Source organism: Apodemus sylvaticus, chromosome 10 (assembly GCF_947179515.1).
Source record: "Apodemus sylvaticus chromosome 10, mApoSyl1.1, whole genome shotgun sequence".
NCBI classification, from domain to species: Eukaryota; Metazoa; Chordata; class Mammalia; order Rodentia; family Muridae; genus Apodemus; species Apodemus sylvaticus.
The window spans coordinates 64,045,492-64,073,218 of NC_067481.1; the positions used below are offsets into that span (position 1 = coordinate 64,045,492).

Below are 27,727 nucleotides of genomic sequence, written 5' to 3' on the forward strand. Positions count from 1 at the left end.
GTCTGTGATCTGGCTAAACTCCCTGAGGCAAAGACTCCATCTTGCCACGATATTCCCATCACAGCCTACCAATGACCCACAGTGGGATGTCCCCCACTCCCACACCAAGGTATCTGCTAGATTTCAGCCAGAGCTCTACCTGAACACCGAGTCCCAGGAGATGTTTATTTCCTCAGCCAACAGGAGAGAGCAGCCTGTTTGGCTAGGATAAGCCATCAACATTTCCCCAGCCTGCTGGCTTCTTCCAGGGCCCCTTCTCCTGGTGATAGCTAGTGGCTGTGATGATGGCCACCATGTGTTTGCATCCCAGCTCTCCCTAGCTCCTTTCTGTGCTCATTTACCCACACATAGTGTGTTCCATTGAGTACAAAGAAAGGAACACATCAGACTAGTGATTCTGCACCTGGAGAACATACCCCACATGCATTTTAAATCTGCGGATTCCCCTTAAGGGAATTCCAGTTAAAAAAGAACTTGGGTCAGCAGCCTTGGGCCTGTGTGGCTAACAAGCTCCTATTTTCTCTGTTGTTGGGCTGGCCTGAAGGGCTTCTTTGTTTGGGGTAGGGGTGGATGTGATGCCCTAATGAGGCCCTGTGGAATCCTGGCTCATGCACAGCAGCCTGTGGGGTGGAACTCTCCAGGCAGGAAAGTAAGTTGGTGAGTTTGTGGGTTTGTCAGATTTTAAAGAACACAGAACAGCGTTAAAGGGGTGAAAACTAACTGGAGAATTGTATTCTGGGTTGGATTCAGCACAACAATGCAGAGCAAAGGCTGAAGGAATGTGAGCAGTGTCTAAAGTCTAGCTACTAGTACCACACTGTGTTCCATGTTTAAGTTTTGACAGATGCACACTGGTTCTGTAACATGCCAGCATGGGCGGAAACTGAGATGGAGATTTGAGACTCTTGGTGCAACTTCTCAGTAAATCTAAACTTGCTGCAAAACAGAAATAAAGATGGGAGAAAGGGCAGGGTCAGTCCACATGCCCTTCTGCCCCTCTCACTCTGGTCTGGAGCCCTCACCTGCAGGAAGCTGTATGGCAGTCTGCTTCTGCTCCGGGCAGTTGGCTCCTCTGTCCCTGCTGTTCTTTGTTTGGGAACAGGTTAGGTTATAAGACCAGGGCCTGCCAGAGGAGAGGGGTCATGTGGTTACTGGAAGCTCCTACCTCTTGCCCTGCATCAAGGGACAGGTGACTTCTTAGACTTTCTTCACTTGTTAGAAACTGCAAACCTGACTGGAAAGGCAAGGGAGGGCGAAGGACCTGATGTATGTGGGAAGCTGACGGGAGCTGAGATGTGCCTGGTGCTCAGACAGGGGCTCTGCACGGCCAGGTGCCAGGTTCCATCCCTGTGCTCCAGACTGGAGGTTATGTACTTGGTAAGCAACAAATTTCATCCTCTGTTCTGTTTGTTTGTTTGTTTGTTTTGAGACAGGTTTTCTCTGTGTAGCCCTGGCTGTCCTGAAAATCACTCTGTAGACCAGGCTGGCCTTGAACTCAGAAATCTACCTGCCTCTGCCTCCCGAGTGCTGGGATTAAAAGCATGCACCACCACTGCCCGGCTCATGCTCTGTTCTATTTTTCTATTTAAAGGGATGAGTGTGTGTTCCTGAAGATTTAGATCAGCAGCTTTGAGGGCAATCAGCTACTGGGGGACTAGCAACAATGCTGCACTCTTCTCCTGCCTCCTGCCCGCTTCCAAGAGCCGTAAAGAGCACACCGCTTTACTGGCTGGTTCTACATCCCCTCAGGGTTTAAATAATTAGATTCATAAAAAAATTGTGTTGTTGTTGCTCCTTCTCCCTAAAAATGAAACAAGCCAAGTTCTGAGGCTTCTTTCTGCTAAGGGAGCTCTTTCTGTCTTCCATCATGAACCTTCTGGCTCAGAAACCCAGAAATAGGAAAAGGACATTTGGAGCTTCTGGATGCTTGAATCCTGTGAACTGTTGTCCTGTAGGTGGCAGTGGTGACACATGAGTGCTCAAGGAGGCCTGGAGGGAATGGTGCTGGCAGGGAGAACCCCTCAGACAACAATAGTAACAAGTATCAGCTCCTAGTATGGCTGTGGAGTAGTTCTTTGGGAGGGGGAAGCTCCAGCAGGTGTTTTCTCTATAGTATTTAGTTTCCCTTCAGGCAACTGTGTAAAAGAAATCTGTTGTTACTGTATTTTACAAATGTGGGAAAGATCTGGTACCCTGGGGTACCCCAGTTACAGAAAGGATAAGCCAGCAGAACTCTGAGTTCACTGCTATCCAAGGCTGCTGCTGTGATGCACAAATGAAGTGCGTTTCATATATCTACCCACTGCCCCCCCAGGCCTGTCTCCCCCCCCCCCCACCTTGGCAAACATTGCAATCAACACTTCACTTTCAAGGGCCCTGGCAGTACAAGGCCAGCTTCTATTTCAGGCAGGAGAAGGGGTGGGATGGGAATGTGAAACAGGCTTTCTTTGTAGCCCAAGCTGATCTTGAACTTGTGATTCTCATGCCTCAGCCTCCGAGTGCAAGGATTATAGGTATGTACCACCATGTTGCAAGGTCAACCACTTAAAGACACTCAACTTCAAGTCTAGGTAGGGGGCAAAATGTACTTTTGGCTCATGAGCCACTAAAAAGGCAGAATTTCTCAGAATACAGAATTGCCTGAAAAGCTCCATGGCTGTGCCTTGAGGCACTGTGGTCCATCAGAAGGCACCCAGTGAGGTGGTGGCTCTGTAGTGGCTGGGCTGCAGCAAAGCCTAGGTCAGAGGTGAGCCCCGATCCTCATGTAGTTGCTGCTTTCACCTCCAGCAGAGACTCTGCTATTCTGTGGGACAGAGCTGAGCCGAGCCTTCTGACGTGTGTGCTTGTGGTGTGGTTATTCTTTGATGGGTCTGTGTAGGTAAAGGGTGCTCATTCTTACTAATATTCAACCAAGAGCTAGAAATGGTGGCCAGGCTAGGTAAGGAAGAGAAGGAAACAGAAGGCATCCCATGGGAAAGAGTAGTAAAGCTAGGTTAACAGATGTTAAGGGTTCAGAAACTCTGCCATGCAGCCATCAAAGCACAAAAGACCATCCTTCAGAGTGGGCCACAGCATCCATGGGACATGGGGCCTTTCCTGTCATCTCTGTCAGTGTCAGAGAGCCCAGGGATGGCAGGGACAGTAGATTACTGTTAAGGTTGACAATTGGAGGAAGATGAATTGTGAAGAGCTGTAGCCCAGCCTTCAAATTTCTTTTCTTGGGAAAGAATGGAATTTTTCCAGTAGTGGGGGTTCTTACACATGGACAATTAGTGCTTGATTGGTCATTTGAAAATACCTCAGCAGAGAACTTTTATTTAATTTAATTTAATTAATTTATTTATTTATGGTTTTTTGAGACAGGGTTTCTCTGTGTAGCCCTGGCTGTCCTGGAACTCACTCTGTAGACCAGGCTGGCCTCGAACTCAGAAATCCGCCTGCCTCTGCCTCCCAAGTGCTGTGATTAAAGGTGTGTGCCACCACTGCCTGGCTAGCAGAGAACTTTTATATCTCAAGAAAATACTGAAAAATTTTTGAATTGTTATAGCTATTTTTTAAAAGATTTATTTATTATTATATGTAAGCACACTGTAGCTATCTTTAGACACACCAGAATTGGGTGTCAGATCTTATTACGGATGGTTTGTGAGCCACCATGTGGTTGCTAGGATTTGAACTCAGAACCTTTGGGAGAGCAGTCAGTGCTTTTTACCCACTGAGCCATCTCACCAGCCCTTTTATAGCTTTTGAATTGGATTTTTATTCTGTCACGTAATTTTTAAAATTTGGTTTTGTTACATTTATTCATTTGTGGTAAGGGGCAGAGGATGACTTGTAGGACTCTGTTCTTTCTTAGCATGTGGGTCCTGTGGATCAAATTTAGGTCTTTAAGCTTGATAGTAAGCACTTTTACCCAATGAATCATCTTGCCAGACTTCTGTCACATGTATTTAAGTACAGTGTTAAATATTTTCCCTCCCCCCAATATTCTTGGGGGCTATTTCTTATAAAGAGTTTTTGAAATGTGTATTATTTGAACGTTAGTGTTTCTACCAGTAAAGAATAAAACAATCGTGTGTGTGTGTGTGTGTGTGTGTACATGGGCATGTGTGTGTGGGGGAGGACATAGGCATGTGTGTGTGTGTGTGTGTGTGTACATGGCATGTGTGTGTGTGGACTGGGCATGCGGATGCTATACTGTGCATGTAGAGCTCAGGAGTTGGTTTTCTCCTGCCATTTTGTTAAGGCCTAGTTTTTCTTGTTTCTGTCATGACAAATACTCAAGACTGGCTAGTCTGCAGGCTTCTGAGCTTTAGGCAGATCTGTCCCTGCCTCCTGTCCCGCTGCAGGAATGCTAGCCCTGCAATGATGCTTTGTGGAGGGCTCTGGGGTTGTATACTGTGAACTGCAGACTATTGCTGCAGGAAGCTCGTACGGTTGTTTATACAAATACTCAAGAGGCTATAGGAGGATTGCTGGAGCTGAAGGTTGTGTGCTTTGTAAGCAGTAATTTTCATTCTTTTTTGTTTTTCTATTTAAAGGGATGAGTGTGCATTCCTTGAAGATTTAGACCAGTAGCTTTGTGGGCAAGAGGCTGCCGTGTAGACAGCAACAGTGTTCACTGTACCTCCCATCTCCTGCCCACTTCCGAGGGCCAGGAAGTACAGCTCTTTTTCCTAGCTGGCTCTAAACACTCTAGGGGTTTAAATATTTAGATTTACAGCAAAAACTGTGCTGTTGCTGTTCCTTTACCTTAAAGATGAACCAAGCCAAGTGTAGGGACTTCTGCTAACAGAGATCTTTGTGGAGTTGTCGGAATATGTCTGGGCATCATATCAAGACTGTCTCAGAATACCAGACAAACAAATCAGTAATATATACATAAACAGACACACACTGATGAAAGAAATTAAAGACAAGTAAATGGACAGCAATTTTTATTAAATGGAAGGAAAGACAGTATTAAGATATTAATGTATGGGGGAGGGTGTCTAGAGAGATAGCTCAGTGGTTAAGAGCACTGGGTGCTTTCCTGGAAGACCTGGGTTCAATTCCCAGCAATCACAGGGGAGTTCACAACTGTCTATAAGTCCAGTTCCAGAATATCTGACACCCTAACGCAGACATGTAGGCAAAACACCAATGCCTTAAAAATTAAATTAAAAAAAATATATTAGTGCTGCCCCAAACAATCTATAGATGTGGGGAAACCTATCAAAATGCCACTCACAGTTTTTCTAAAAGTAAAAAAAAAAAAAAAAAATCTGACTTAGAATTCCCATGACCTCTGAGAGAACCTTCAAATAGCCCACAAAAAAACAAAGAACAAGGTTGGAAGATGCATACTTTCTGGCTTCAAAATTACTGTAAAACTAGATAATCAAAACAGCTAGGTCTTTATCTTATACCACATACAGAAATTAACTCCAAATTGATCAAATTCCCAAGCAAAAGAACCTAAACTGTAAGTTTTAGAAGACAACAGGAGAAAAATCATATTGATTTAATAATTTCTTGGGTGCGACACCAAAAAAATAAAAACAACAAAAGAAAAAAAATAAATGCAACTTTATCAAAATGACAACTTGTTTGGTTGAGTGTGGTGGTGTGCAATTTTATAATTCTAGCACTCAGTAGGAGTTTGGGGTTCCTGAGTTCTAGACCAACCCTTGCTACACTGTGAGATCTTCTCTCAAAAGATAAAAACAGTCCCTTTTATGTATTAAAGAATATTTTCAAGTGAATGAAAAGCCAACCTACAAAATTGGAGGAAATATTTGCAAGGAATATATCAGATAATGAATCACTATTTAGAATATGTAAAGAAACTCCAAAACTGAACCACAGAGGGAAAAAACCCAACTACCCAATTTAAAAAATGGGTAAAGAATGTTAATAGACACGTCTCTAAAGAAGATGCACAAATGTCTGGTAACTGTGTGTTTACATGAACAGATGTTCAGCATCACAGTCACCAGGGAAATGCAAATCTAAACACAAGATTCTACTTCACATTTGCCAGGCCAGGATTACATGATTGATCTCAGTTCTGCTTCAAAGGCCTGGATATTTACTCTGTATTGTCCCATCTGGTAACAAAACCCAAATTTGGATGTGGTGTTTTTCATCTAAGACAGATTCTGAAGCTGCCTCATTCTACCTTAGTTTATAAGAGAGGGTCCATCACCACCGTTTATTTAAGAGTTTCCTATAATCCATACATCTACTGAACTTGTCAGAAACTAGAGTCATCTGAGGGGGCGGGGGGGGGGGAACCCATAAGATCAGGTGTCTCCTTTACTGAGGATTGATGAGGGCCTGCCAGCTCACTGTGAATGGTTCCACCCCTGGGCAGGCAGCCCTAGTTTTAAGAAAGCAGCCTGAGCAAGCCATGAGGAGCAAGCTAGTAACAGAGGTCTTTCATGGCTTCTGCATCCGTTCCTTCCTCCTGATTCTTCCCTTAAATTCCTGTCCTGACTTCCCTCAGTGATAGTGTGTGGCCTGAAGATGTAAGCTGAAGTAAATCTTTTCCTCCCCAAGGTGCTTTTGGACACTGTTTTATCACAGCAATAGAAACCTAACTAAGACAGGTACTGGTACTCAAATGATAGATAAATGGCCCCTGTAGAAGTGGGACATGCCCTTATGCCTTACATAGTAATACTTGTTTTTTACCTAGCATTAGAATTCGCACATCCAAATCCAAGTTGTGATTACAAGCAGTGAAAGCACACTACAACGTTATATAGCTAGTTCCTAAAACATATGCACAGCTGCGTTCATTGGGCTACAAAGAGCAATTGTTTTAGTTACCACTTATGTTTTTCCAAAACGAATATCTCCATCTTTTCACCCTCGTTTTACATCATGTGTGGCGTTGATAGACCGTTCACCACCAGACAAAGCAGAGCCATTCACTTCCCTTCTAATGACTGCTAACCCCACATGGAAGCTTGACGCAGTCTTAACCAGGGTCCACAGAAGGCACAAGTGTGGCCAGCACAGAAGCAGGCAGTGTTGGATCCTTGTATATAAGATGAGGAATGGATGAGAAAGTACTTTAGCATCAGTAAGATTAAGAGCCACATGGGCCCCTGTGGTGCCCTGTCTACCCTGCTCTACCGTGTCATGTATGTAAAAAAGACAGTTCAAGGTCAGGAACCAGTAGCTTTGGAGCACTGGAGGAAATCAGAGCATTGTAAGAAGGCAGCTGGTGAGTAGCAAGCCGTTAAAGACAGGGATGGCTGCAGAAAGAGTGCTACAAGACCCCATCATTTGAGTTAGGGAAGAAGGTAGTGAGTGCAGAAGTTCTGAAGAGGTAGAGGTCACAGTCCCAGTGTAGCTCTGGGACAGCAGAGTAGTCTGCAGCCCAAGGCTCCTCAGAGGCATGCGAGATCAGTTCACAAAACCTCACTCCTTCGTTGAAGGTGTCCTTTCCCAGAAGAGGTGTTTCAGTACCTCCCTCTGTCACGTACGGAAGAGGCTCATCTGTGCTTTGCTCTGGCAGCTGTCTCAGCAGGAGGCTTGTCTTGAAGCAAGGGGGCCTGACTACAAGCCTGTACTTCTTCTGACCTTTCAAGGCAGCCCAGCTAGGAGAGAGGCCGCCTGGGCAGGGCACTTCAGTGCTTCACAGAACTCGAGCTATACTCACCCAGGCTGCTCTTTGGTAAAGCTACTAGGGACACATACTTGGGAGGCTTTATAGAGGAAATACTAAATCAGTGAAACATTATTTCTAAGTTTGGTTTAGCAGCAGAATCCATTAACCTTATGTTTACCCCCCTCCTTCCTCTCATAGTACCAGCCAGGTGTTCAAAGGCATAGCAACTTATTCTTAGGGTCAGAACATTTATTTCAACTACTGGGGTTTTGAGTTTTCCAGCTAAATGATACTCACTTTGATTATAAGGAACCAACCCAAGAAGAGTACTTCTTATTCCTGCTTCATTAGAAAGCCACGCCTGCTGAAGCCCGAGGAGGGAATCAAGGCTGGCAGAGCAGCTCAATCAATTCTTATTTTTCTTTTCATAAAAGAATTTTCATCAGATGAGAACAAAGTCGTGTCTGATTGATTCTGGGATTGAGGCCACTCAATGTGGTCTCCAGGCTAGAGTAGAGTAAAGTTCATTTCTTTTGACATGTAAATTGTCAAATCCTAAAATAAAACTTGGTATAATGGTAGAGACGCAGTGCTCCAGGGAGCAATAGGCAAATCCTTCCTGCCAGCCATGAGCTGGGATGGATAAAGACTAATGTAACAGTGACGATGGTTGCAAAACGTTGACCGTCCTGAGGCTGTGCTAATGGCCAGGAGCTGGAATACGCAGAGTAAAGCACTCGGATGTACAGCCCGGCATATCATTCCTAATGTTGTTGCCACCGCATTTGCTTCATTCAGAAAAGACTGCCCCGCCTGGTATTGGGCCGGGCCAGAAATCCCTCAAGCCTTGACCCTGACAGACGTGCACATTCTCTCCGGAGCACGGTTTTCTTGCCTACCCACCCCTCCCATGCATCAGTCCTAAGGCAGCCTGCTGAGAGGAGCTCCCAGTGGGTTGGTTTCTTGGCTGCCATATCTATACTTGGATGCTAAATATACAGACTTCAGAGGTGCCAACACTAGAAGGCAAAAGAGCACTGGTTTAGCATTTTACATTCAGCGACATTCTTTTGGTGAGTCTGGAGAAGAAAACAGCCAGATTATCTCCACAGTCAGCAAGTGTGGGCAGTAGCCCAGAGTTATCAGAACAAAGAACTAGCATTCAGGGTACTTCAGGCCAAGCTGGAGAAAAAAGAAAATGGGGATTTGATGGGTAGCAAGCTCATTGGGTAATGGGTCAATAGTATGCAATGAAGTTTCTGGATTACTGTTACTGTCAGCGAGACAGGAATGGCCCCTATGAAGCAGGTGTTCCACATAACCATTATTGCCTACTGCTTCAGCTTCCTGACATCCTATGTGAATGTTCACGGTAGAAGTTCCATTTCCACTGATGAGTCATGAAGACAAACATTAACTTCTTAGCCCTGCTTTATAGGCGATCCTTTTGTATAGTCCCTGTTGGTACCTCCCTTAAAAGGAAAATAACAGAGGCAGAAGAAGGTTCACACACTTCAATGCAGTTCTGTCTACACCTTGAAGGCAAAGTAAAGCCATGTGGTCCAAATGCCATTTTCTCAAGATTGACAAGAGCCTCAGATGTACCACATACCATTTTGGAAGCTAAGGAGAAAGAGATGATTAAGACGCCCACATTGACAGTCCAGCCTGGTTGCTAACGGAGGATACCACATACTGTGGGTGGTTGATACCTGTACCCTAGTGCTGGAGCTTCGGAGGAGGATGTGTATGTCCCTTACCACACAGTGACAGTCTCTGTACATAGGGCAGTAAGACTGAACTCCAAGTACCGGTCTGCATCTCACTGCCCATCAATGGAGCACCAGCAGAGGGTGCAGTCTACCATACAAGGTGCAGTCCTTAACCTTGACCACGCATCTGCATTACCACCAGGCTTCCCAGCATGGTGCCTGAGTACCTCCTTTAATCAGATCAGAATCTCTGGGTGTGTGTGTTCTAAATACTCCTCAGAAAGGTCATGTGTTTAAACAATGCTGAGGATTACTAGCTTGAACCTAGGCCGTCAGACATAAATGGGTTGCATAGCTCCCAAGTGATGTGGTGATGTTACAGGATCTAGGGGTCTTGAACTGGTGCAGTCCAGGCACCTTCACTGGGTTTGTTTTCTCTGCCAGAAAATTAAGAAGCAGGAAAAATTTAAAATGCAACAGGTAGCAGCAGAGAGATCTCAAGCACCATAAATAGAATCAGCATTTAAAGAAAGCCAATTATTGCCAGTGAGGACTCAGATATGCAGGACACAGAGAAAAGACTCAGAGAAGGGACTCAGAAAGGAACTTCTCTGCAAAGCAGAGAAGGGACTCAGAAAGCCAAAATCCAGCCTCATCTTGAGGGCTGGTGTGTTGTTTTTTGTTTTTTTTTTTTAAAGCTTCTGAAGAGTTTTCCTCCTCTACTTTAGGGTTGGTCAGTTTGAAGACAAATAGAATGGTTGACTGGTCTGTAACTGTTGTCTGACATATCCTGATATGGCCTTGAACTTGTTGAACCACTCTGTCAACAGAGGTCCTGCTAGAGAGGTGTAAAAGCTGCCAGATTCTTATGTCAAGTCAGGAAGGTGAGAAGTTGGCCATCTTGGAAATTCACCACCTTTATTACTTAGCCATGGCCCACCACCCTGTCTGTCTGTCTACCAGGGAGTCTGTTTAACTTCTGGGCTTTCATTAGGAAAAGGTGAAAGATATGTAGTCCCTGCCATTGTGGGGCTCACAGCCCAGAGAGAAGAGGCAACCCAGGGTCTAGTTCTGATCCTGAGCCCATTTCCTCTCTTGAGTCTTACATTCCCCATCAACAGACCCCAATGGTCTTCACTTCTCTGTTCTCTCCAACCAGTGAGTCCGTTGATCTCTCTGTATTTTTTCTTCCTTTCTGGATGATTTAAAGTAAGTGTGTGTGTGTGTGTGTGTGTGTGTGTGTGTGTGTGTGTGTATGAATATGTGTGTCTGAGTGTAAATGTCCATGGAGGACAGAATAGTGTGCTGAATCTCCTGAAGTGGGAGTTGTGGCTGCCTTACCTTGGTATTGTGGCTGTATAGAGACACCATGACCAAGACAATTCTTATTAAAGAAACTGGGGACTTGTTTACAGCTTCAGAGGTTTAGTTTGTTATCAGTGGTATAAAGCATTGTTGTGGTGGTTCACATATTGCTGGAGTAGTAGCTGAGATTTTCATTCTGATCCACAGGCCAAGAGAGAGATGCTGGCTGGCATGGGCCTTTGAAGCCTAAAAGCTTACTCCAACCCTTCCTCCAACAAGCTCACCCATCCTAATTCTTCTGATTTTTCTCAAATGGTGCCACCCCAGTGACTAAGCATCCAAGGATGCGAGCCTATGAGGACCATTCATGTTTAAAGGACTGTATGCTCCTAACCCTTTCCCAGCCCTTTGTTTGTTTTGTTTTGTTTTGTTTTGTTTTGTTTTGAGATAGTGTTTCTCTGTATAACCCTGACTGTCCTGGAACTTGCTCTATAAACCAGGCTGGCCTCAAACTCAGAGATCTATTTGCCTCTGCCTCCAAAGTGCTAGGACTAAAGGTGCGTGCCACCACTGCCCCACTTAGATGATTCTTTTAAAGTTGTTTTCTGTGTGTGGAATAAAAGTTACCATTCTAGCAATTTTTTCTTTGTTTTTTGATTTTTTGTTTTTCAAGGCAGGGTTTCTCCAGGTAGCCTTGGCTGTCCTGGAACTCTATATAGACTAGACCGGTCTTGAACTCACAGAGATCCACCTGCTTCTGGCTCCTAAGGGCTGGGATTAAAGGCACACGCCATCACTGTCCAGCTTATTCTAGCCATTCTTGAGCATACAGTTCAGTAGCATTAAATGTATTCCCATTGGTGTGCAACCATTACACCATCCATCCCCAAAACAACTCTCTTTTCTGAGCACAGCTTCCCACTATTCCTCAGTCTCCAGCAATCCCCATTCTGCTTTCTAACTCCTGTGACTACCCTGATACCTCACAGGATAGGACCATAGAGCATTTGTCCTTTGAACCTGGCTGCTTCCACTCAGAACACTGTCTGGAGGGTTCACTGGTGTAGCAGGTATCAGAATTTCCTTCCTCCATGAGGCTGACGAGTCCATTGTGTATATATCCATTAACTTATGCGTGGGTAGTCAGCTTTCATTCTTAGAACACTGGACAGTTCTGCTGTGAGCGTGAGTATACACATGCCTCTAGGAAAGGAAATACCCAAAACCTAAGTTACAGGTTCTTGAGAATCCACAATGCTGTTTCTATAATATTTGTACTGTTTGCATTCTCAATAGAGAAGAAGGAAGGGTTCCTTCCAGTTTTTCCACATCTTTACCAATATTTATTATCTTATGGTTTAAAAATAATAGCTAATGGAGAGATGACCCAGTGGTTAAAAGCACTGACTGCCCTTCTAAAGGATCAGAGTTCAGTTCCCAGCACCCACATGACAGCTAACAACTCTCTGTACCTATAGTTTCAGGGGATCCGATGCCTTCTTCTGGCCTCCACAGGCATTGCATACGTGTGGTACACAGACATACATGCAGGCAAAAGATAAAATGAAATATGTGTGTGTGTGTGTGTGTGTGTATACTGTGAATATGAGATGATATCTATTGTGTGTGGGGGGGGTATTATTGTTGCCACTGCTGCTCCTGCTGCTGCTGCTGCTGCTGTTGTTGTCATGCTAGGGACTAGAACAAGAGCTCCACAAATGTTAGCAAACGTTTTACCACTGAACTATATCTCTAGCCCAAAGATATAGCCCAGGATAGTTTCTAATTCATAATCTTGTTGCCTGTTCATCAGTATCACAACTAGCTTATTGAAATTTTTGATCTATACTTTCCTAAAGTAATTTTTGATTATGATCATTTATATAATGGCATATAATAATATAAATACATTTATATTTCTTCTTGGGAGAAGTGTCATATATATCATGGGGGCTCTTACATTATATTAACTCTAAATATTTTAAAGATGTGAACACAAGTGTTAAAAATTTTTGCCTATGGAAAGCCTTCTTTTAAAGATTTATTTATGTATATGTGTGTGTGTGTATAAGTATACTGTATCTGTCTTCTGACACACCAGAAGAGGGCATCAGATCCCATTACAGATAGTTGTGAGCCACCATGTGGTTGCTGGGGATTGAACTCAGGACCTTTGGAAGAGCAGTGAGTGCTCCTAACCACTGAGCCATCTCTCTAGCCCAGGAAAGGCATTTTAAAAACAATTACTTTATTATGATACATAATTTTGTTGTTGAGTTGCAGGTTCCTTTATATTCTGGATATTTCATCATGTGTGTGATTTGTCAAAGACTTTCTCCCATTCTATAGCTTGCCTTCTTATTCTGTTGTTTGTGTCTTTAGTGCACGATGGGGCAGAGTTTGGTAGTGCTAAGGTCAAAGCTAGGGCTTGTGGATAGTAGTTACCTGCCACTCAGCCCTGCCGCTGAGCTCCAGAGGTTTTAATTTGATTAGTCTAGTGTCTAGTTTTCCATAATGATCGCTCATACCACTGGTGTTCGATCCATGAAGTTATTGTCAAATCATATCATGGAGCTTTCTCCTTGCTTTCTTCTAAGAGTTTTACAGTTTTCACACTGTGTTCACATCTTTCACAAACTGAGTTAATATAGTGTAAGAAAAGTATACAACTATCTTTTTACGTACGGAAAGTAATCTTTAAAAAAATTATTTTATTATGCTTTGCCTGCATATAATGTACCATGTTCATGCCTCATGCCCAGGCATGATCCTCTGGAACTGGAATTACAGATGGTTGCAGTCCATACTGTGGGTATTGGCATGGTACCTGGGTTCTCTGGAAGAGCAGCCAGTGCTCTAACCACCATACCTCCAGCCCCAAGAACCATTGTTGTCAATGCCAGGGTTGTCCTTTCTCCTCCATTAAACGCTTAGCAGGTTGTTATATGTCAGGGACTCAACACCATGTGTTTCTTTTAGTGAGCTTTATATCATTGTGACAAATGGTGTCAGTTCAAGGTCAGTTGGCTCTGTTGGCGGGAAATATGTGGGTGAGCAAAACAGCTCCCACCAGCATCTAGGAAGCAAAGTTTCCCAAATACTCTCTAAGAAGCTCCACCGCCCCCCAGTGGCATCAGAGACTGGCAAATATGCTCTTAGCCTTAGATGTTTGTCGGGCAGGGTGGGGGCAGGGGGGCATGGGGTGGGGATTAAGAGCTAAACTGTGATGTCATACCTGCTGCAGCTCACTGAGTTTTCCCTTCTTCCTTTTCTTCTGAGGTGTGGTTTTAACAGATGCTTTTTCATGATTATGATAGTAGATCTCTATAGAGGACAGGCTGTGTGTCCGGCCATCTCCTAAGGGATTACACCTGTTAAGACATTTAACTTTTTTGATGAGATGTATGCAATAGTTTTAACTAGGCTTGGTACTTGTAAATGGTGGAGCCCATATTCTGGCTTGGTGGTTTGGTTCTGAAACCTGTGGTTTGTAGTGGCTCAGGCCTCCTAGATATGGGATTCGGAGACTAGACAACCTGAGCATTCCTGAATGTCTCTTGTGAAAGCAGTAGCCCCAGAAGTAGTGGGTCTAGTCTCTTTCCATCTCCTTCTAGGCTCCATATTCCAGGAGAAATATAAAGCAGTTTCTTTCTGATTTCACAGAGAAGGCAACGGATGGCTCCCTGCAGAGTGAGGACTGGACACTGAACATGGAGATCTGTGACATCATCAATGAGACAGAGGAAGGGTATGCTTCCTGGGAAATGCCTTGTCTCGGTTTGGGTGGGATGTCATACATCGCTTGTCCGGGCTCAGTGTGCTGGGTTCAACTCTGGTGCTTGTTTTTTTATTATTGTTTTCAGTCTGCTTGCTTTGGCATTAATAGGCTGAAATCCAGTAATCTGTCCTTTCCCCCACCCTGCCCACTTCCTCATGGCAGTGCCTCAGTTAGAGTGGTGAGGCCTCTAGCATCTGCTTTGAACCATGAGTAGACATGCAGCTGCTTGGCCTCCTGTACTAGTCATTTGCCTCTCCCCATTCCTCCTCAAACCCTGCTTCCATGTTGCAGACACGGGGGCTTCTGTGCCATGCGTTGCTTTCTAGGGTACTGTGGAAGTAGGCCCAGAGCATAATCAGATAAAGGGGTGACTGAGGGGCACCCATGGCTCAGCGGCTGAGCATCTCTGGTGTGGGTGGACTGAGTGTATGTACAGCGTGCCCTCTGGCCTTTCTGCACTGCTTAGTCAGTTCTTGGTGTTACTGAGCACTATGTTCTCTCCTCGATACCTGCCCTCTGTTCATATTTTACAGACCAGCCCGATTTAAGGTTTGCTCATAAACATCCCATTTACTCTGACTCTTTTCAACGCCAGTGTGTCAAGGAGAACAGTTGGGACTCAAGCAGCCTGGACTTGTAGATTGGAGGTGTTATCTACTTGCTGGTCTTCTCAAGTCAGTACTATGTTCATTCAACAGAAACTTACCAAGTGCCTGCCGTTTGTAGACACTGTTGTAAACATGGAGGGCACAGCAGTGAGCAAGACACAATTTCACCTCTTGGGTAGCTGCCAGATTGGAGCAGAGAGGCAAACTGTGAACAAGAGAAACCACATAAGCTGGTCAGGTGGACTGAGCCCTATAGGGAACTCTTGGGAGGCTCTGGGCACATGAAATGGTCTGGTCTGGCTTTAATTTGAATGGTCATCCCATGGTCAGAATGGGCTCACCAGGGCAGGACTCAGACAGAGCAGGCAAAGCAGGAGGAGTTTATTGCAGTCTCCCTGTTGTGAATTGATGATGGTAAGTTGGACTGGAATAGTGGTAAGGATGTAGGAGGCATCATTAGATTCTGGTGAGATTCAGAAATTAAAGCTAATGGAATTTGCTGGTGTAGAATATGAGGAAAATGTCAAGCATAACACCAGAGTTTGGGACCTGCAAACAACAGGATGGAGCTGCTAGTGCTGAGGTGGAGCAGGCAGATTGCAGAGCTAGATCTGAGCTAAGGTCAGTGTATGGCCCACCCACTGGAGCCTGCCTAGGGTTTCTGGAGATCAGACCCCAGCCTGTGCCCAGTATGGCTGTCTCCATGGGAGAAGCACTGAGATGCCTTCCAGAGGGGCTTTGAGCTTGTCTTCTGGGACAGTGTGACTTGTCCTCAAGGAAGCATAAGAAAGCGGGTACAGGTGGCCTAGTGTCACATGTTGAAGGGTATCGGGAAGCAGGAAGTGGCTCAGATCAGCGTCATCTGCCCTGTTTCCTGAAGAACGCACTTGCTTCTCCCACACCTCCCATCATTTCCTGGCGCAGGCTCCGACCAGTGACTTGCTCACTAGCAAGCCTTCCAGAGCATTCTTGCATTTTTACCATGAAGAGAGTAATCACACACCTCTGCAGCCCTTCTTCAGGCCCTTCAGCCTCACTAATTTTTCTTTTAGCTCCTTAAATTCTCTACATTTTTGTCTCCAGTCAGATATCTAAGCGTTGAGGGCAGAAAGTCCAAGACCCCTGGCATGTCTTCCTTCTGAATGATTTAAGTCCTTTTCAAAGTGTGAGTGGCCCCGCTTTCTCAGTTACTGCTCTAAGAAGGACTCTTGTGCGTTTCTCAGTGCCCTAACTTCTTGTTCACGTGTGTTAGAATGACAGCATGGTGATTCTTGAAGAGTTTCTGTGCTTGCCTCTAATGTGTCTGCTGAAATCCCTCCCACATGGGGAAAGAGAAAACAACACACATACACATTCTCTCTCTCTCTCTCTCTCTCTCTCTCTCTCTCTCTCTCTCTCTCCCTCCCTCCCTCCCTCCCTCCCTCCCTCCATTCCTCCCTTCCCTCTTTCCCCCCTCCCCTCCTGCTCCTGGCTGAGGGCTTCTGAACATTGTTCCTCATGTTTCTCCCAGCCTGTCTCCCTGACACTAAGTGGTTCCCATCAGCTATTGGATCTCAGCATAAATCTCACTCCTCTGGCTTCTTCCCTCTTATGGTATTATACTTGGCCTTCAAGTCTTTGTGATGTCTCTTATTGTCTGTCCTGTCCCACAGCTACTTCATGAGAACAAGAATTCTGTTACACTCAGTATTTTATCTCTGCCACAATGTAGCTGACACATAATCAGCTTGTGTGTCTGTGTGTATGTGTTGTGGGGGAATGTTTCATATTCAGAGGCTGATCACAAACCTGCTATATAGAGAAGGATGACCTTGAGTTTCTGAGCCTCCTGCATTGCGTTCTAACTACTGGGATTGCAGGTGTGCACCATCACACCTGCTTTATTCAGTGCTAGGGATCAAACCCAGGGCACTTTATGAAGCCACATCTCAGCTCCAAAACCAGCTCTTAATAAATATTTTAAAGTGTGTAAAGAATTAATGACATCCCTAAGGTAGTCTGATGAAAAATGCAAGCATGTAAATACAATCATATCTCGGCATGCCAAGGACTGAGACAGAGCAAGAAAGGCTGCACACAGCGACAGAGGCAGACGTGGGCCATGACTCACAACCAGCCTGGGGGCTGTCAGCAGCAAAGCCTTTTTGAAGAAGATGACACTTCAGTAGACTCTTACAGGATACCAGGATATTAGCAGGACAGGCAGATGGATGACAGGGAGAGTGGTGGAACCTTTAGGCTGGGAAGCAGTGTGTATATCAGGTGCATAGGAAACATGGTAGTATGGGTTAAGGGATGTGGAGCCTGAAGCCATCCACCTGGGCCAGAGGCTTATGTCACCACTCACTTGTACAACCCATCTCCTTGTGCCTCAGTTTCATCAGAGATAAAAAATGACTTAGCAGTAGTGCCTATCTTATAGAGATATAGTAAAGATTAGAGAAATAATCATACACACACACACACACACACACCCTGGCAGTAGTGCCTATCTCATAGAGATATAGTAAAGATTAGAGGAATAATCACACACATGTACGCGCGCGCGCGCACACACACACACACACACACACACACTGGCAGTAGTTCCCATCTCATAGAGATATAGTAAAGATTAGAGGAATAATCACACACATGTACACACACACACACACCCTGGCAGTAGTTCCCATCTCATAGAGATATAGTAAAGATTAGAGGAATAATCACACACACACACACACACACACACACACACACACCCTGGCAGTAGTTCCCATCTCATAGAGATATAGTAAAGATTAGAGGAATAATCACACAAATGTACACACACACACACACACACACACACACACACACACACACACCTGGCAGTAGTTCCCATCTCATAGAGATAGAGTAAAGATTAGAGGAATAATCACACACATGTACACACACACACACCCTGGCAGTAGTTCCCATCTCATAGAGATATAGTAAAGATTAGAGGAATAATCACACACACACACACACACACACACACACACACTAAGCAGTAGTGTAGAGCAATCAGATACTAGGCAGACTCTGATGAGGATCCAATGATCTGGATCATTTTATAACTATTTTTTATTGTTCCTAACTCACTGAGACCTTATTCTACAGCATTTATCCTAGAGTATAATGTAGGAGATCCAGTAAATGCAGTAGAGAGGATGGTTGCTGGGTAGAGACGGGGGCTTTGTTCAGGAGAAAAGCTGTGCCTGGAGATGTAACTTGCAGCTGTCTGAGAGCCACTGAAGAGCTCCCCACTGCTAGACAGGAGGGCTCTAGGGAGTCTCAGAAGGGTGTGGGTGGCCAGAGGCTGGCCTTGAGGCCCTAAATGACTGCCCCATGGGGTCCCAACCTGAAGAGCTCTCTGCTGAGAGCTCCTGGGCTTGGCCCTCTCACTCAGTCCATGTCTTCCTTGATCCCGCCTGCCCGCCTGATGGTGGCCTTACTCAGCAGTTGTGCCTTCAGCCTTCAGTAGCATTTTAAATGTCATGGTTCTTCCACCCTGACTGTGATGCTCCGATACTTCTCCCTCGGATCAGCAGAAAGAAATGATTCTTTTTGCTCTCAGGTAGCACTTCCTGAAGCATAGCACTTGGGAAGGGATTTTCAGCTTAAACCTAACCAGAGTCTGCCTGCTATCTGATTGGCCTCCACCCACAATCTGGGCATGCTGACATGCTGTCAGCCAGAAGTACACAGTCCTCCAGGGTAGTGCCTGTTTTTCACATCATGGAAATCCAAGAGGAGATGAAAGAGCATATAGAGAGATGGTGCAGCCTGTCAGTCTGGGGTGACAGTGGTGAACCGAGCCTGCAGACAGGAAATCAGTCTTCTCTAACCATTAAGTTGCCTGCTTTCTTCAGCCCTGCACATTTAAGCATGTAGCTGCCGAAAGGCTGCATTTATCAAATCTGTGCCCCTGTTGGAAATTGCCCATTTGTAGAGCCCTGGGATCCTGCCAGGCACACCTGTAGTTAGTCCCAGCACTGAGGAAGCAGAGGCAGGCGAATCTCTGGGTTAAAAGCCAGCTACACAGAGAAGCCCTGCCTTGAGAGAAAATAAAAAAAAAGAATCAGGTGCTGCATTTGGTGGGCTTATTTCTAGGTGTGCAGTACTCCATCTGAACGTTTGGTCTGGGACTGTACTGCTTTTATTACGAAGGCTCTGCAGTATCGTCTGGACTTAAGAATTCTGATACATCTAACATTGGTTTGTTTGCTTGTTTTCCCTCACTACTCAGGGGCTATTAAGCTTCCTATGAATTTTAGGAATATTTTTCCTATTTCTGTGAAGAATATTATTGGAATTTTGGTCAGGATTGCATTGAGTGTATCGCTCAACTAGACAAAATAGCCTTTTCCACAGTACTAATTCTGACAACACATGAGCATGGGCGTTCTTTTTGTCTTCTACTGTCTTTGTTAAAATTATCCTCTGGTGTTTTTATTGTAGACATCTTATGCCTCACTGTTAGGGATGTTTCTGTTTTAAGGCTCCTGTCAGTGGAATTGTCCATTTCTTTCTTTGCATGTTCTTCATCATTGCCCTGTCACAGTTTTTAGATGCTAATTTGGTAGTTTGATACTTTGCTAAAGTATTATCAGATCTAAGGGTTTTCTGGCAGTCTTCAGGACTTTCTCTGTAGCCCTAGCTGGCTTAGAACTCGCTCTGTAGACCAGGCTGGTCTCCATCTTACTCACAGAGATCCACCTGCCTCTGCTTCCCAAGTGCTGGCCCAGGATTTTATGTGTAAGGTCATATCATCTGCAAATACCAATCTGAGTCTTCCTCTCCCATTATATCTGATTTGTTTCTTTTTGAGAATCAAGTACTATACAGAATGACAGAGAGGATGGGCATCTTGTCTCAATACTGTTTTTAGAGGAAATCCTTTCTGGTTCAGTATAATATTGTGTATAGATTTATCACATATTACAGCCTTTATTTGTAGACTATGATCCCTCTATTTCTTGTTTATTTAGGGCTTTTTCATGAAAAAAAAAATGTTGAATCCCGTCAAAGGCTTTTTTTCATCTATTGAGACAATCGTGATTTTTTTCAATACTTGATATATTTATTCTTATGCATATGTCTTTTGAGTTTGGTTCATAAAAATGTACAAAAAGTTTTTTTATTCTCTTTTGCAGCTGCATAAAGGCCATGATGTAGTTATCCCTGTTCTCTCATGTAGATATCCCTGCCCCCAACTCTGTTATACTCACAGACATGCTGCAGTAAACACCCTTGATTTTATACTAGTTGACATTGGGCTAGTGCCCCATGAGGCTTGTGAGGATCATAGTTTATCTGTCCTTTTGCCAGGCCAAAGGATGCCATTCGGGCTCTAAAGAAGCGGCTCAGCGGGAACCGGAACTACAGAGAAGTGATGTTGGCCCTGACAGTGAGTATTGTTTCCTGGGAGGGGAAAGTCTTTAGGCTTCCAAGGAGCCCCACTGCCCACCCAAATGGGCCTCTAGCATGTAGCCTATGTTGTCATGGTTCAGCAGCAGCTCCCAGGGGGCACTTAGGGTCCCCTGCCCGCCTCTGTTGCAGGAGGCAAGCTTAAGTGGTAGGTGTACACCAGGAGAACATGAAATGTGGATGGCGCTGTGGAGCCCCACAGCGGTGGCTGGAAGGTCAGGATTAGAGGCCAGGACAGAGCTTGTTCCTGCTTCCAGCCTGAGGTGCTGGGAGTCAGTTTCCTGTTTATACAGCTGTCCACCTTCATCTGTCCAGTGCCTTCCCAGGATGGAGAGTTTCAGATGTTGATGAGATGTTTACAACCACCTTCTAAAGTGGGCTGATTGTTCTGCTTTTGGGCTCTGAGAGGCCTTGGAGTTTTATTTTCACAGCTAGGAAAGTACCAAGCTGTGGTATGCCATAGCATGGTCTTTTGTTTAAGATGAAAATGAAAATAATACAAAGGTTCCTGAAAAAGTCAGCCAAATGACTCCTTTCAGGGCAAATAGATAAGAATTGTGCCCTTCCTTAAGACAGAGAACTAAAAAGGATATTTCAGGTGCTATTTCTGACTTAAAAGCTAACAGTTTTTCAGATGCTGTAAAATCTGGGCCACAGTGGCTTTTTAATAGAAACTGTAACAAGTCACCATGTCGACTTCTGCAGGTGGGGAAAGTGGGTTATTTATCTCAAAATACTACAGCATATTTCCTTGTAAAGCAGAGGAGCTGCTGTGATCTATCTCCCTGCCCCCACCCCAGTGAAGTCCAAAACTTAATAGGAGGGCTCTCTCACCCAGGGACTTGGGATTTGCACAGCAGAGGAGAAAAGTCAGTTGAGAAATTGGTGAAAGATTTAATTTTTTTTTTTACCTCAACGTTGGTAGAGCCCAGGGTGAAGTGCGAATCCTCATGTTTAGTGACCTACATCCCTGGATGCCAGCTCTGACATTTGTCCCTCTTCATGCCAGTTTCATGGTAACCACTGTAGGAAGGAAGCTTTTTAAACTGACTGCATTTCCTCGCCTTCCTGAAGCATCCCCCGGCAGCCGTCATTTGACCTTCCTTGTGGCTGAGGCTTTTCTGCAAACTTGTGAGGACTGTGGACATGTAGACCTGTTGTCCTTGCAGTTAGCTCCCTGCCTGGCACGGTTGGCATGGTCTAAGTCTGCCATGCTGGCTTCACTCAGTTTCTGTCAGCCCTGTTCCTTCCTGCGGCCTTTCCCAGCTGCACATCTGCCCTTGCCGAGGCTGTTAGTATTTATCCAGTGGAGCTGAGGGCCTCTCTGCCTGAGCCTCCATATGTGTGTTCCTAACATCTGCTTCTCGTTGCCTAGAGGCCCACTTTGTTTATTCCATGGGTTTTGGCATTACCTCAGAAAGTTGCCACTGTGCTGCATTCCCTAAAACCCACAAAGTCAGGTTTGCCAAGATCCTTTGAAAGGGCGGTCTAAGGTGCCATTGATAGAGAAGACTTCCTGTGCCTCCTACATCCAGAGGCTTGGGCTGCTGCAAGTTCCTATGCACAGGGTATTGTCCAAGTCCAGGATGTGACACACTGACCTGAAAGTCTGCTGTGCGGGAAAACTCAAGGCAAGAATAGCATCCTGTCCATGGTCTCCCTAGAAATAGAAGAGCCGGGGGCTGACTCCAGCCTACTCCTCTGTTTTTAGTTATTTCACCCAGGCTAGCTTCCTGAGCCTCCTACCGTGCTGATCCTCACCTGCCTTTCAGGAAAGAAGGGTTCAGCAGCTCAGCAGCTGGCAGAGTCTAGAGAGTGAGTAGAAAATCCAAAGGAAAAGGTTCCTGCTCCATGCTGAGAACAGAAAGAACCTCTCTGGTCCCTCTTTGTAGCCCCATGTGCCCCTGAGAGTGAGAACTTTTATCTCGGGGTCACCCAGAATCAGATACTGAGATTTAAAAAAAGGAATTCCCCTTACCTGAATAAAACTTGTGGTTAAGGGCCAGGAGAGATGACTCAATGGTTAAGAGCACTGGCTGCTCTTGGAGAGGACCTGGGTTTGGTTCCCAGCACCCACATAATGGCTTACAACCAATTGCAGAGAATCCAGTGCTACCTTCTGGCCTTCCCAAGCACTGTACACACTTGGTACACAGACACACATGCAGGCAAAATACCCATACACATGGAATAAAAATAAATAAATCTTTTTAAAAATAAATTGCACTTGTGCAGAATCCACAAAGATAATGAGTTTACACTTCCTGGGTGTACCACGTAACATGTGGAGCCTCTAGAAGCACAGCAAGGAAAGAAGGAGAGGGTGGCTTGGGAGTTTCAGAGCCTCTGCATAGGGACATTTCATGACACTGCCATGAGTCATTTTAGTGCCTTCCTTGAGAGTAGCTCAAAGAACAAGAGAAGGACAACTGAACCATGACACAGTTGCTGTTTCTAAGGCTTCACAGCTGATGCGGCTGCTTAGAAGAGAGCTAAAAGAGGGTTGTCTTTGTCCTCAGGCTGGGGAAGTAACTCGGTGGTAGAGTGCTTGCCTACCATGCACAAGGGATGGGGTCAGTCCCTAGCTCTGTGAAAGAAGGACAAAAGAGTTTCCATCCGTCTCTGCTTTGGTTTTTCCTTCCTGAGACTCTTAGCTTTGAAAATACTTGAATGGACCATAGTAACTATGAGAACAGAATTAAAGTATATGTAATATGGAGGGATCTCACAGTACCTGCTATGTAGCTGGCATTCAGTCTATGTCATAATTGTGAACATTTTCTCTCTGCACATTGTCAAGGCAAAAAAGCCTGATACAGAAGCCACCTAGGGAATAACTTTACAAGCTAATTCATGGTCACACAGGAACAATGAGGTGGTTAGAAGTGTCCTCTGCTGCTGCACTATACTTGTGTGGGCATTCATTAGCAGGCCCTCCAAGAGGGGGCTTGGGAAGGCTTGGGTGGGCTGTTTTCAGGAGGAACAGAGTCAGAAAACTGTGTTTGAGGCTAGAGAGGCCCCTCCCTGTACTCTCCCAGTACCTCACCTGGGAAAATGCAAGAAGTCATGGATTCAGCAGCCTTCTGAAGTAGTCCTAATGGTTGTCTGCCCTGTGCAGCTACAGAAATAGCTGACATATGTCCTCTCTAACTCTCCCTGCAAAGGGAGAGCTCCATGCTCCCACTCTCCAGATGAAGACACAGAGGCTGAGTGAAACTTGTCCTGGGCCATCAGGGAGGGAGTAACAAAGCTGAGTCTGTCTTCCACTGCCACCTGATCAGAACCTATCAGCCATCCTTTCTCAAAGCTACTGAGGCCTAGGGACCTCCCCAGCTAAGACAGGAGAGAACAAGGTCTTTCTGAAGAAGGGTGGAACCTAAAACTGACTGATAGCTGGGGCCCACACACTATTTGTCAAAGGTCCCAATACATAGTTGTTGCTGATTTTATTTGCGGAGTAGTAGTATATTGGGGATGTTTATTTGCTTTCTCACACACAAGGGTCAGTAATTCACCCAGCAGCCTCTTTTTGCGACAAAGCTTGTGTCTCATTGGCTAAGATCTTATACTCAGACCTAGAGAGAAGAATTAAAATGTTAATTTCCAGGAACCTCTCAGTCATTCTGACATTGTTACAAGATCATGCAAAACATACGTGTCGATTACCAACCTAATTGCCTGGTTACTGTGCAGGTCCTTCAGTCAGCACAAGATTGTCATTCCCAAGGAAGAGGGATGACAGAATTAGTGCGGGGATGACTGAGGGTTGGCTTTGGAGGGGATATAATGGGAGGATGATCTGGAAGCACACTGACCAGGTGAGGAACTCGGCTCCCTCCCCGCCCATTCCCAGTGTGATGACTTTCCCCCAACCCCCCACAACTTCAGGTGCTGGAGACTTGTGTGAAGAACTGTGGCCACCGCTTTCACCTCCTCGTGGCCAACCGAGACTTCATCGACAGCGTTCTGGTCAAAATTATCTCTCCCAAGAATAACCCTCCCACCATTGTCCAGGACAAAGTCCTCGCTCTAATTCAGGTGAGCTGGCTCCCTCACCCAGTGTGTCGGGTCTGTAAGATGGGGATACTCGCTCATGCTTTCCCATTATTTCAGAGAAAAAGATACAGATTGGGGGTGGGGGGTTAAATGTTTGTTATAAAATACTTATTTTCTTTATACTCACCTCACTGGAAATCCTAAGTGGTGACTCTCTTGCTGGTTGGCAGAGCCTCCAGGAAGCTTCTGAATGTCCAGCCTTCTGTTACAGGTGGGCAACAGAAAGGGTTTCAACTGGCCTCTGAGATACCAGAGTATAGTGGAGATCAACGGAGTAGAAAAGACCATGTTAGAGTCATGTACCAGTGGGTTAGGTCACAGAGCAAGGGCCAGCTCTGGAGTGGAAATGATGTTAAGGGATGTTTCACTGAAGGGATGAAGTTTCTGTTGGACACTGAAAAGTAGGAATGAGTTTAGAGGAAAGGCCAAATATAGGAGGCATCTCAGGAAGAAAGCACCTGTGGAAGGGCCCAGAAACATCAGAGAACAGTTATCCATACTTGAAATATACCTGCTATTCATAATAGCAAATAACCCCAAGTCTAGCCCCTTACCGTGACAATGTTACCTTTTCCCTAGTTTCTGTAGGAGCAGACTTTCAGGTGTAGCATTATTGGGAGATTATAAATGTACCTGCAGGCACTACTGGAGATGAGTACTCCATTTCCACAATGGTGCCTAGACATGGTTGGTGGGGGAAGCTTCAGTTCCTTGATAATGTGACAATAGACTTGTGTTTTCCAACACAGAGACATCAAGGAAGTCACATGTCACACCTTTTCTGTCATTCCATTTCTTAGACAGGAATCACTAGGTTAAGCCTCAAGAATTTGGAATTAAGAGATGAGGTGAATATGTGAGCATGTTTTGAAAATTGTCTTTTGGAGAGCTTAGTACAGAATGTCCAGGGCTGTGCTTGGGGTGGGGGCAGTATGAGGAAGAGGTGAGGCCAAAGGTAGGTAGGCCTTATGGGCTGTGTGTGCTGGGGCTTTGGCCTGTAGAGGTAATAGGGGAACCATTAAATGTTTCTGATCTGGGTTGTATGCAGATTTTAGACAGAGCACCCGGCTGACATGGCATCTGAATCCATTGGCACATCCAATGTGGATGAGTAATGCATGTTCAAGAGCCAAGATGAGAGGGAGACCAAGTCAAATGTGAGCGCAACTCCTGCAGGGGCAGCGGCTGGCAGCCTGGCTTAAAAGATGGCAGACACACAGTAACCAGGGGTCATTGTATATGAGAGTGGAGGGGAGCCTGCTGTTCTATCTAAGGAGTTGTCCCAGCTCCTGGAGCACTTATCTCCTCCTAGTGTTCAGATGTGCCTGCCGCAGAGAACTCCCACCCTGAAGCACAAGTCTGGCTTTCTTTTTCTTTCTTTCTTTTTTAAAAAATATATATTTTATGTATATGAGTACACTATAGCTGTACAGATAGATGGTTGTGAGCCACCATGTGGTTGCTGGGATTTGAACTCATAACCTTTGGAAGAGCAGTCAGTGCTCTTAGCCACTGAGCCATCTCTCCAGCCCCTAGGCTTTCTTAATCACATCCCCTTCTAAAGATCTTCAAGTACAGCTTTGCTGTCTTTTCTTCTTTTCTGTTCAACTCAGTTGGTTCTCTGAGAGCCCTGGACTGCTATGCTCCAAGGGTCTTGAGCAGTTGGTTGTCAGTATTGAATAGTATTTGTTTTAGTTTAGTAGATGAATGTAGCTCATTGAGGCTGAGAGAAAGGGCAGGGTGACAGAGCCTTCTCTCATGCTGTCCCCATGTTGTCATTTTGCACCCCTCCCTCAATCCTGGAGTATACGTTCCCAGTTCCACCCACTCCCATAGCCTCTCCTGAGACTGCAGACTTCCAGGGCCATGAATGGTAGCTTTCTCTTGCAAAAGGTGGGACAGAGCTTAAACTCTGCATTCTGGGTCAGGTCTCCACAAGATCCACACTAGCTGCAGAACTGGAAGGAGACATTCATTGAGGGCTTGCTCACCTGAGGATTACCCAGGCTCCTGGGTAAAACACAGCTAACTTGATGGTGTGATCTGCTGAGGGAAGACAGGACCCCTTCACTGGCTGGGTCCCACACTTCTCTGCTCCAGAGGTGCCTGTTTCTTGCCTGCTCTGACCTTTCTCATTTGGTCACTACTCCCCTAAGTCTAGCTCTTCCCAGGTCCTAACCTTGGGCTGATGCAGTAACTTTTGGGCATCTCCCTTCTCTATAAAATGAAGGCTGGGTTTCTGCCCTCCTGCTCTAGGCCATGTAGCACAGGTGTCTACCTACACCTGTTTCCTCAGCCCTCCCCTCCTGGGCTGAGCAATAGCAGTGCACATATATAGCTGAGCATAGCCTAAAGTCTGATGGCGTGGGTCAGCTGTAGTTTATTGGCATTCCTAATGTACATGGGTGCTTTATGTTTGGAGTTGCTGCCACAGCCTCCAGTGCATGTCTTGGGGAGCACATGATTCTTTTTCCTAGGCATGTGTTGAGTACATGAAGCTGTTGGCTTCACTTCAGTACCATGAGAGAAGGTACTGGGTCAGGAGGTACCAGGACTTGTAGCCCTTCCGCACCCTCACCAACATGCCACTTCTGCCATTGCAGCCTGTTTGATGGACTTGGGGGAATGCTTCACAATGTCATATTTAACCACTTCATTGACTATATATAAGTGATCATCAGTATTCATGGGTTTGGCAGCAGCTGTGACATCAACCAACCTTAGCTGGAAACTATGGAAGAAAAGATAGCATTGTACTGAGCATGCATGGATCCTCCCTTGTTGTTACTCCACAAGCTGTTCATACAACATTGACACTTCACTGGTAGTCAGAATAAATCCCCAAACTAAAAATCAAGAAACACTGAGCTGGCTCACACAAGGACCAGATTAACTACAAACTTTGGTATCCTAACAGATCCTGGAACCAGTCCTCTTGTGGATACTAGGAACAACTATCCTTTTAAAAACTAAACCAGCAAGCCAGGTGTGGTGGTACACCCCTGCAATCCCAATTGGGAGGAGGCATTCAAGGTCAAGGCCAGCCTTGGCTACATTGTAAGTTTGAGGCTAGTCTGAGCTACTTGAGACCCTGCCTCAAAAAAAGAATAAACTAAATTATAGTGGTAACAGTCATTGCTTTTCTTTACAGCTGTGAGTAGGTAGTGGCCTTTAAGGAAAATCCTGCTGGATTGAAAAGTGGTTTTGCTAATGGTACAGGTGCCAGTATAATCCA

At 45.3% G+C, this 27,727-nt stretch overlaps 1 protein-coding gene across 4 annotated transcripts in view; it reads left to right on the top strand.

The window, feature by feature from the left end:
* Nucleotides 1–27,727, top strand: part of Tom1l2 (target of myb1 like 2 membrane trafficking protein) — a 121,266-nt gene that overhangs the window by 52,514 nt on the left and 41,025 nt on the right. For all 4 annotated transcript variants that reach the window (XM_052194297.1, XM_052194298.1, XM_052194299.1 and 1 more), the window contains exons 2-4: nucleotides 14,281–14,365; nucleotides 20,338–20,416; nucleotides 24,325–24,474. In XM_052194297.1, coding sequence (XP_052050257.1) covers nucleotides 14,281–14,365; nucleotides 20,338–20,416; nucleotides 24,325–24,474 — 314 coding nt within the window. The remainder of the gene's footprint in view (nucleotides 1–14,280; nucleotides 14,366–20,337; nucleotides 20,417–24,324; nucleotides 24,475–27,727) is intronic.